This window comes from Elephantulus edwardii, unplaced genomic scaffold (genome assembly GCF_000299155.1).
Source record: "Elephantulus edwardii isolate Elephantulus edwardi_28Jun2011 unplaced genomic scaffold, EleEdw1.0 scaffold00014, whole genome shotgun sequence".
NCBI lineage: Eukaryota > Metazoa > Chordata > Mammalia > Macroscelidea > Macroscelididae > Elephantulus > Elephantulus edwardii.
The window spans coordinates 18283766-18295345 of record NW_006399764.1 but is presented as its reverse complement, the minus strand read 5'-3'; the positions used below and the strand labels follow the sequence as shown (position 1 = coordinate 18295345).

The 11580-nt window shown below is 38.0% G+C and overlaps 1 protein-coding gene across 1 annotated transcript in view; it reads right to left on the bottom strand.

Annotated features, from left to right (window-relative positions):
- The window catches only part of LOC102852022 (40S ribosomal protein S28-like), a 58950-nt gene extending 55998 nt beyond the window's left edge, over positions 1-2952 (bottom strand). The window contains exon 1 of the mRNA XM_006881354.1: positions 2873-2952. Within this exon, the coding sequence (XP_006881416.1) occupies positions 2873-2952 (80 nt within the window). The remainder of the gene's footprint in view (positions 1-2872) is intronic.
- Positions 2953-11580: the final 8628 nt, after the last annotated feature.

The window sequence follows — 11580 nt, the reverse complement described above, 5'->3', positions numbered from 1 at the left end:
CTCGTCTCTCCTCTTCTCTTCTCTTCTCTTCTCTTCTCTTCTCTTCTCTTATCTCTCTCTCTCTCTCTTCCTCCCATCCTTCTTTCTCTCTTTCTCTTTGGCTGTGCCCTTTGCTTTAAAAAGCCATTCAGAGATCTAGCTTATAACAACTACAAGTTTAACAATAAGATTAAAGCAAAACTCCATTTCCATGGAGTCAATTCCAACTCATAATGACCCTACAGGACAGAGTAGAACCGCTCCTTAGGTTTTCCAAGACTATAATTTTTATGGTCCATGTGTAGAGTCAACTTTTGTGTTTCTTTAAAAAAGTATTTGCTATGCATAAATCACAAATTGTACAAAATTCAATCATTTTCTCTCCAGTCTCATACCTGCAGTTCAAGGGCCATAGCCTTCAATATGGATTTATATTGCAACACAAGGAAAACACTGGGCCAATTGGCAGAATCACGATAGATGGAGAAAGTATTGGAATCGTCAATGATTTTATGTTGTGTGGATCCACCGTCAACACCCTTAGTACCAACAGTAAGGAGACATATTGTATTGGGAAAGTTTGCCACCTATGATCTCTCCAAAATACTGAAGATAAATGATGTTGATTTAAAGACTGAACTCTTCACCTAATTCAGACCATGGTCTTTTCAATCACTTGCTAAAGCTAACAGAGGACGAATTGGTGCCTTTGAGTTATGATTTTTGAGAAGAGTTCTGAATGTCTAGAACAAACAGAGATGACTGATAAATGCCAGAGCTCCTAGGAGGCAAACATGGCGAAGATTCAGCTCTCATGCTCTGGACATGTTGGTAGAAGAGGCTCTTTTTTGGAAAGGGTTATTGTGCTTGGAAAGGTGGAGAGTCGGCAAAAGAGAAGAAAAGCCCCATCAGGATAGATTGGCACAGTTACTGCAGGAATGGGCTCAAGTGTATCAGAGACAGTGAAGAAGGCACAGGACAGGACAGGATTCAGGTCTGCTGGTCATAGGGTTGCTATGAGTTGTACTCTACTCAATGGCACCTAACAACAATCTTTTTGGAGGCAGATTGTCACATTTCTCTTCAACAAAGTAGTCTGGTGAGTTCCAAGCAGATGAGTGACTTAAAGCTTGCACCACCAGGGCTCCTCACAAGCTTTATTGGAGGGGGGAAAACCACATATCAGTGACTCAAGTGACATCAAATGACTTAAATCAATTACAATGGCATCCCTCCATTGGGTTTCCAAAGCTGTTAATTTTTCAGGGAGGAGATAGCCTATCTTTCTTCCATGAAGAGACTGGTGGATTCGAATCACTGAACATTCCGTTAGCAGTGCAATACTTAATTCACTATACCACCAGGATGACTTGCTGTTAAGTCTCAGTGGGTTTGCACTATCAAATCCTGGGGAGGAAGTAAGAGCTTCATTCATGGTTGTAATGGATATGATAATTAAACTAAAGCAATAAGTAAAGAAATCAGACGTGCCAAGAGCGAACCCTCAGGGTCATAAACAATGATGGCGCAGCCTGAAAAGAACTGCAAAGAGCCAGGCTTTGTAGCAGGAAAACAGAAGGCTCCAGAGAAGCAGTCTGCAAGTGTGAGAGCAAATATTATACACACACTAGTGAGAAGACAAAAAGGTAACAGACTGAAACTGCAGTTGGATGCACTTAAATTCAGCTTTGGGATGAATTCCTGACTCCAGGTTTTGCAAAGCGTTGGAAACGCATTCCCAAAATAGGTCGTAGAACTTTTGAGTCTTTGAGTTCCTGTTCTTAATTTGTCAAAGAAAAGAATACACAGACCTGGAGTGGCTTTAACACAGTCTTTCTTGGAGACTGGGACTTGATTAGATGGTGTTTCAGGGTCCCACCGATGCTGACAATGAGGGAAACTACAGAACTCCTGTGTAACCCCGCCAATGTCAGCAGGCATGCTAACAGTGCGTGCGCTTCTGCTGCTGGGCTCCGAGGACCATTATCAGAGCCCTAAGCAATGCCAAGAACAGATTTTTTCCCCCCTGTTGTTATTGTCACTGGCAAGGAGTCCTGCATCCTGTAAATGTAAACTAGGTTTAATTTGGACTTTTATTTAGAAAAGAAAAAAGTTCGTTCTTCAGGGGAACAGTTTCTACGAGCTGCCTTTAATACTGTATTGCAAAAACACGGATCTTGCCATATGAACCCCGCTTGGGAAATTTAAATAAGGAGCTTTAGAAACATAACGTGATTTGGCAAGAGCATGATTTGAATGTGGTTGTGAGGTCTCCACCAGCAACATATGCTTTTACTAAGCTACACTATTCCTTTATTTCACAGGCTGCACTTGTAAAACGTTACTTTATATTTTCTAAGATTATCATTCTGAACTCAAACCAAAGCCGTTAACTCTGACTACAACTAACCTGTTATGAAATGAGAGCACATCTTGAGAAAAGAGAGAAAATGGGATGTTTAAATGTGACCCTTTCTCTTCTCTCTCCAGCTCTTCCAACTGTAACTCACAAAAACTGAAGTTGTTGGATGGGGGGAGTAGGGGAAAAATCTGCTTATGATTATGAAGTGAACTTTGAACCGTTCCTATTGTTCCTGCCAAGGATTTTTGAATGTGAATATAAAAAAATATATATATATAGATATGTATGTGTGTGTATATATACATAGAGAGAGAGAGATGAAGTCGGATCTGTTAAGGTATTTTAAGAGTCTACTGTTAGGCACCAATTTTCTCCCCTTGTTTCATTGTTAAAGATAATATGCCTTTCTAACAAAAATGCTTTCAAGATGTAACCATATTTTGAAACGAATATCATAATACATCCTTTGCAAGCCTGGAATGTGGAAACAAAGAACTTGCTTTCATCTGGGGTGGTTTTCCCTCCTCCTACCTCCTGAGCAGGGGGACAGGGGGCCCGAGGAGGTCTGGACGTGCCTCTAGTCTCACGTACTTTTCTTCCTCTTTCTTCATCGAGGGGCCCTGACAACCTTTCTTTCTGAAGCTACATAAATTAAACAGGGTGAATAACATCAGCTCTTGTCCTCACTCCTAAACAAGCCAAGACAAGAAAGTCTCCCCGTTTGACAGACAGACTTCCAGTAGTTCTGCTAAACCAGTAAAGCAGTAAACCCTCCACACTTCTCTCTTCCCTGAAATCACAAGAGATGGGAGCCTAGCTTTAGTTCGGTGTTTGTCCTTTTACCTAGCTAATGGGGCATTTGAAACTGTGTGCAAGGCAAAAGTGAACCATGTTCTTGGTTATTAATGCCCACTCCCTTTCACTAATGCTTCTAGTCATGACAAATCTGCTTAGGAGAAAGTCTTTTCTCGAACAGTTCGGCATTACAAGCCCTGAGCAGCTTTACTGATTGAAATGGTTTACACACATTGATGAGCTAATCTGTCCATGATGAGATTTAGACCCGCAAAAATTATTTGAGATTTTCCCAGTAGGTGTACAAAGAATTTTCAGGACGCTGGACTTTTTGAGGAGGAATATGGTATCAAGATTGGGTGCAGACTCTATCAACAACCTATATTAAACAGATAACACAACCTTGCTTGCCAAAACTGGGGAGGACCTGAAGCATTTGCTGTACAAGGTCAAGGACTGCAGTCTTCAATATGAATTGAAGCTCATCATCAAGAAGACAAAGATTCTCACCACTTTTCCAACTGGCAGGACCATGATAGATGGAGAAGAGACTGAGGTTGTTAACAATTCAGCTTGCTTGAACACACAATCAACATCCTTGGCACCAGCAATCAAGAAATCAAAAGGCATATTATTCTAGAGAAAGTGACTGTGAGGGACTTCTCCAAAGTGCTTAAGAGTAACAGTGTAATTCTGAATACTAAGGTGTGCCTGATTCAGGCCATGGCCTTCACAGTTACTTGCTATCCATCAAAGAGTTGAACAATGACTGGGGTTGATAGAGGAAGAATCAATGCCATTAAGTTGTGGTACTGGAGAAGGATATTGAACATACCATGGATTGCCAAGAAAACAAACAGGTTTGTCTAGAAAAAGGTGAAACGAGGCTGCTCCTTGGAGGCAAGGATTCTGAAGTTCCATATCACATACTTGGGGACAAAACTAAGAGGGACCAGACCCTGAGGAAAGATATGATGCTTGGACATGTGGAGGGACAGTACAGGAGAGGAAGACCCTGGACGAGATGGATGGACACAATAATTGGAGTAATGGGGAGAGAAGTATCAGAGACAGTGAGACTGCCTCTGTATAGAGCAGAATTCAGAGCTATTGTGCACAGAGTTGCTATGAATTTCAGGCAAGTCAATGGCACAAAACAACAATACACAGAATGAAAGCCAAAGGAAAACACTAGAATGTCTCTTTTTGCCAAGTAAATGATAGGCAGTTATATAGATAGATAGGTAGGCAAGATAGATGGATAGCTAGATATAGATAGATAGATAGATAGATAGATAGATAGATAGATAGATAGATAGATAATAGATGATAGATAGATAGATAGATAGATAGATAGATAGATAGATAGATAGATAAGATAGATGGACAGACAGTAGGTAAAGTAGGTAGATACTACAGGAAAGAACTGTTTAAGAGAAATATAAGATTAGGTATTATTTGCATGACAACAGTCCAGAATAAGAGATGCATAGCAAAGTGGGCTGGCGGGTGGGGGTGGGAGAAATTATGCAACAACGAATCAGTGAATTTTTTTTTAAAAGTAAATTGGGAGTGGGTAAGGAGGAAAATGTGCAGCAATAAATGAATGAAAATCCAAGTTTTCTGTAAACTTTCATTAAAATCACAATTTATAAAAAAGGAAGAAAAGAGTTGATTCTAATTCTCAGCAATCCTATATTCAATGAGATAAAATTTTGCCCAATCTTGCATCAGCCTCACCATCAATGGCATGCTTGAGTCCATCATTGCCATGAAAATGCCAAAATCTACCTTGACTACATAGCCTACAGAAACAATTAGTTAATATAATCTCTTAATTAGAGATGATGTATAATGATGCACCAACATGATAAAAAAGAAAAACTCAGTAAGAACATTCAACAGGTGAAAAGTTCCTGCTATTCTTAGCTGAGTCTAGATTTCAAATCAGACTTTTAAGACTACATGTCCCTGTTCACCTTAAGAGACTACTATCTGTTCCTAAAAGCCTTCCGAGGTCCTAACTCTTCTCACTATTTCTTAGTTGTTGGAATTAACAGAAAACCTCATAAGCAGTTCCTTACTTCACCTCTGCCTTGCATGTAGACTTCCGAGTTGTAAAACAACCCAGTGGTAGATGGAATTTGCTCCAGGACTTAAGAACAATAAATGACATCGTTGAAACTCTGCATCTTGTGATTCCTAACCTTTATAATAGACAAAGTGCTAGTCAATAGGCCTTTTATTGTAAGAACTACCTTCCCTCTGTAACTTGAGCCTCTACCTGGAATATTATTGCTTTTCAATTTTTGACTTATGTACTTTTAACTTGTTAGTTAAATTTGTGTCTTTTAGGCTGCAACACTTCCATGTTACATCTTCAAGGATATGAACATGCACGGCTAAGCACAACTGATAACAATGCATCTAAATTTCAAAATCAATCTCCATAATAGTCTATGTGTTTCCTATTGTCAAAGGGGCCCTTCAGAGTAGTGAGAGAAGATCTTCACCCTGAAACCTACAGCACCCCTTTCCAGCAGGAAGTAGCTAAGAGAATATGCCGTCCCCTTTTCCTTATGAATCAGGGTGAAGTCTCTCTCAGGGAGGAGTGATAGGGAATGGCAAAGGAGACACTGACAAAGGAGATTAATCAGAACTGGCTTTGACAAGCACTGTGGCAACTGGACAATTAAAACAGACTTTCAAGGGGGGGGGCGGAGAACGAACCGGGGAGGAGGGTTAGAGAAAATAGTGCAACAATGAATGAATGAAAACCCCAAATCTCTGTAAATGTTCATTAAAATTAATAAAATTTAATATAAAGAGAGAGAGAGAGAGAGAAAATCCATCCATTTTCCTAAAGAAGTTGTATCTTCAGGTGAAATCTATCTAGAGTTTCTAACAGCTCTAGATAACAGAAGTAAGTGGATAGCTTTTCTAAAATAATTTTTTTTCTTCTCCTAGGCAGTTAGAAAAAGACTTTTTTTTATTTTAAGCACTGGAGGTAGGTTCTTGAATACTTTCATTATCTAGGAACACAGTATTCCTTGAAAACATTCATTGTCTTGGCATGAATATTCCCACTGAATCTAAGAGGTTCTCAGTACAGGGTCTCCAATTCCAAAGAATGTATACAGTCTTAGGAGATTTCCATGTATCTTGTCATGAATCTTCTCCTAAAGAGGCCCTCCAGCCCAGCTCTTTTTTGCTTTAGTCCGACCACTCCTTATACTACTTTCTTGTTATCTCTTACGTGATACAGGTTGTACCCCTTATATCTGATCAAGATTGTGACTTAAGGAAGGGAGCTACATCCCAACCAATCACATCTCACTCAAACAACAAACATAACCTAATTCTTACTAATATAGCCAAGTTCTATTTTATTAATTCATAAGGGTCAGATTTACAATATTTTATAACATTAAGGATAATTAATTATACCAGATCACAAAATGGACAATGATAACAAAATACTAGAAATCACGACATAGCTAAATTGACATATATTTTAGATGAACAAATCTCTGACATAGCAGAACTTCAGGGTTTAGTTTATTTGTAGAGAATATTATATAAAATAAAATCACTGAAGTCATTGTCTCTTGAATCTATTTTGACTCACATTGGCCTTATAGGATGGAATACGACTGCTCTTAAGTTCTTCAAGGCTGTAAATATTGTCTGAAGGAGACTACTGCAACTTGTGGGTTCAAACCTATGACCTTTCTGTTAGTTAGCCAAGAGTGTAACCACTGTGCTTCTAAAGTTTTTATAGAGAATACTAGTCACCTTAACAAAATTCCCTTGTAAATATTCCTTATGCTTCTAGAAACAAAGCATTCTCCATTACTTCCAAAGGACATAGGAATTTACATATGGGGCATTTCAAAATAAAATTATTTGGAGGTTTTGGCATTTTTCTCCTCCACACTGCCTAATTATTGGTGATATCTGAGTTCCAACACAAGGCTCCCTTCCTGGGCTTCTCTTTATATTCCAGCCAGAATCAAAACACTGGCAATATTATTCCAACATTGTGAAATTTAGTAAAACCACTGCATTACCAGACAGTTACACATGCAATAGTGTCTAATTGGCCAACTGCAGGAACAATAGATGGGTAACAGCTATATTTATATTTGACAAATTCTGTTTAAATATGTCTTAAATCAAACAATATAGAGACTATAGTTGTTGTTAGGTGCCATCAAATAAGTTGATAACTACCATATTTAACAAAGAGCCAAACTACGTATTCTAGCTCCATTCTCATAGTCATTGCCAGGTATGAGCTCATTGTTGCAACCACTGAGTCAATTCATCTCATCATCTCTTTTTAACTGACTCTATTTTACCAATAATGAAGTCCTTCTCCTAATAGCATCTCAAAAGTACTTGAGAAATCTCACTTTATTCACTTCTTAGGAATATTCTCGCTGTACTCATTACAGATTTGTTCATTCTTCTGCCAGCTCATAGTAGACTCAAAATTCTTTTCTAACAACATAATTAAAAGGCATAAATTATTCCATGGCCTTCTTTATTCATTTTTTTAGCTTTCACAGGTATATCAAGCTATTGAAAATGCCATGGCTTGAGTCAGAAGCACATTGTGATGACTCTTTGCTTGTTAACATGTCTTTTACAGGGAGCTCTGATGGCCTAGTGGCAAAAAGCTATAATGTAATCCCAAAGGCACGCAGTTTGAGGCCACCAGCTGCTCTTGGGAAAAATATGGGCAATCTCCTCCTGTGTAAACTGCCTCTGAAAATCCTCTGGAGGGTCAGCTCTGGGTTGGTTTTTACTCGAGGGTACACAACAACAAAACCAACAACAAAGTCTTATGCAGCACATCTTCCCTATGAAATATGCCCTTTTATTTATTTTTTTAAATAATATTTTTATTGGTTTACATTGTCCTTTTATTTCTTGACTACTTCCTTCCATGAGTGTTAGTTGTAGACCCAAATAAATTGAAATCTTTGACAACTTAATCTTTTCTTATTTATCATGATGTTGTTTATTTGTCCAGTTGTGAAAATATTTGGGTGTTTGTTTAAGTTGGGTTTTTTTTTAATATGTTCCAGTGAAAACCATGCTGCATGTGCCATTTCAGAGCTTCATCAGTAAGCCTTTCAAGGTCTCCTCATTTTTAGTAATCAAAATTATATCATCTACATAACTGGAATTATTATTGAACCTTCCTCTTTCCTTGATGCTCTGTTGGATTAGCTGGTTTTTGAATGGCTTACTCACTTCACATATTGAGTAAATATGGTAAAAGTTTGCAACTCCTGACACACTCCTTTCCTGATTTAAAGCTATCTATTGAACAATCAACTATTTATGGCTTGTTATTTCTGTAGGAGTACAAATAAGTGTTCTGAAATTTCTATTCTTCTCAATGCTATTCTTACCTTGTTACGACACATTGTTGTTGTTGTTGTAGGTGCTGGCTATCAAGCCAGGTATGACTCATAGCGACCCTGAGAACAACAGATCTAAATCCTATCCTATCCTATCCTATCCTATCCTATCCTATCCTATCCTATTCTATCCTATCCTATCCACCATCCTCACAATCTTTGACACACTTGAGACCATTGGTTCAATCACTGTGCCAATCTACCTAGTTGAGTGTCTTACTCTTTATTACCATCCCTCCGTCTTCCCGAGCTTGGTACCACTCTCCAAGGACTAGCCTCTCCTAGAAACTTGTCAAAGTATGTGAGGTGAAGTTTTAACCTTTTTGCCTTCAAAGAACTTTCGGGCTGCACCTTCCCCAAGACATATCTATTTGTTCTTTTGGTAGTCACTGGGATCTTCAACACTCTTGTCCAACACTACCGTTCAAAGACATCCTTTCTTCTTCTGTCTTCCTTATTCATTGTCCAACTGTCAGCAGGATAACAAGTGATAGAAAAGGCCATGGACTGAATCAGGCACCTGTTAGTCTTCAAACTAACAACATTGCTCCTCAATAATTTGGAAAAATCCCTGACTGCAGACTTTCTGAGTGTATCTCCCTCTCCTGAGTGCTGGTACCAAGTATATTGATTGTGGATCCATGTTCGTTGAAGTTGTTGACCGTTTCAATCTTTTCTCTATCTATAATGATGTTGCGTATAGATCCAGTCATGAAAATTTTTGTTTTCTTAATGTTGAGATACAATCCATATTGAAGGTGCTAGTCTTTGATCTTCAGCAAGCATTTCAAGTCCTCCTCACTTTCAGCAAGCAAGGCTGTGTCATCTGCATAATGAATGTTATGAATGGATGAATCTTCCTCTAATTTTGATGCCACATTCTTCTTCCCAGACTCCACCTTCTCAAATAATTTACTCAGCAGACAGATTGAATAGGTATGGAGAAAGGATATAACCCTGACACATGCCTTTCTTCATGTAATGCTCCTTTGCTCTGTTTGCACAACACCCTCTAGACCTCTTGGTCTAGGTAAATATCTTTCTGGTATTCTCTGTTTTCATTCAAGTTCCCTCTGATCTCAGCAGTGATATCCATGGTTTATCATCCTCTTCTGAAGCTGGCTAGAATTTCTGGAAGTTCACTGTAAATGGGTTGCTGCAACCATTTTTTAATTGTCTTCAGAAAATGTTACTTGTGTGACATGTTAATGACATTGTTCAATAATTTCTGCATCCTGTTGATCATCTTTTTTTGGAATAACAACCAATATGGATCTCTTTCTGTTGATTGGCCAGCTAGCTGTCTTCCAAAATCCTTGACATAAACATATAAGTGCTTCCAGCATTATATCCTTTTGATATTCTGTCTGGAATATCTCAAATGATGTTCTCTAACTTCTTAGAGACTGTATTTCACTAATGCTTCCAGGCAGTTTAAACATCTTCCTTCAGTACAGCCTGTTCTTAATCATACACAAGCTTTTGAAATGGTTGAATATTGCCCAATTCTCTCCAGAACAGAGATTCTGTATATTCCTTCCACCTTCTTTTGAAGATTCCTGTGTTGCTCAGTATTTTATTAATTGAATTCTTCAGTATATCAGCCCAAGATAATACTGTTTTCAGCTCTTTCAGCTTAAGAAATTCCAAGTATGTTCTTCCCATTTTGTGGTATAACTCAAAGCCTAATTATAATATTTTCTAGCTCAAAGCTTTTATTTGTGATACATTGCCTTTTTAAGTTGTCCTTGGATCTCATAATCAGTTCCTCTGATTTATCATTTATTCCATTTGTGTAAGATACTTTATGTATCTTACTTCAGACTCTCTTACATACATTTTTGTCTTTGTTTCCCTTTCTGTCTTTTAAATGATTTTTTTTTATTTCTTCATGGATGGTGATGTTTATGTCATCCTATAACTGATCTGCTCTTCAGCCACTGGTTCTTAATCTGTTCAATCTTCAGCCACTGGTGCTAAATTTGTGTCAAATCTATTCCTGAGATATAACTTAAATTCAAGTGGGGAATACTCAAGGTAAAACATTTATTCTTCTGAGTTTGTTTTCACTTTATTCAGCTTCAGTATGAACAATCAACAGTGTCTAATCAGTCCCTGGTCTTGGTCTTACTGATAAGAGTGAGCTTCCCCATTATCTCTCTCTACAAATGTAGTCCATTTGACTCCTGTGTAGTCTATCTGGTAAGGTTCACTTGCATAGTCTCTGTTTAAATTATTGAAGAAAAAAGGTATTTGCAATGAATAATTCCTTGGTTTTGATCTGATAATGTTTCTTTCACCAAGACCATACTTTCCAATGCTTAGTCTTTCTGTTTTATTTCCAACTTTTGCATTTCAGTTACTAGTTATTATTAATGCATCTTGTTTACGGGTCTGATCTTGAGTAGCAAGGTTGATAAAAATAGTCAATTTCTTCATCTTTGTCTTTAGTGGTTAGTGTATACACTCATAAAGGAGTACATTTCTATTACAGCTACCTCACCAAAAATGCAGTGCTAACCCTGGCTTAAAGAAAAAGGAATCTTTATACTGTGAAAAGCCATTGAGAATTTACATTGTTTGCTATGCTCATAAGTCTATCCTGAACAATGCGATGATGTAGACAGGTGATTAGAACACAAAGAAAATCCCTGTGTCTATAGTGATCACAGATTTCTTCCTATTGTGCATAAGGATGATTGACTGGGAATTGAACCTAAATTAACTCCCTTCATAAAAGGTGAGAATTCTACCATTAAACTACAAATAAGGCTATTGAAGAATGCTGACGTGAACGAAAATAGTGAATGTAGTTATGGTTTCAAGTTTTATTTGAAATTTTCCCAGAGTCTCCAGACGAAATTTTGCTGAGGATAATTGATACCTTTGAAATACACTTGCTGGTTAAAGTATTGATTCTACAATGGGCTGCCATAAGGACACATAAACTTGTCTCGGAACACTAGTGAGTCCTTGCTCCATAGAGGAGCAAGTGAGAGCTTTGTCTCACAC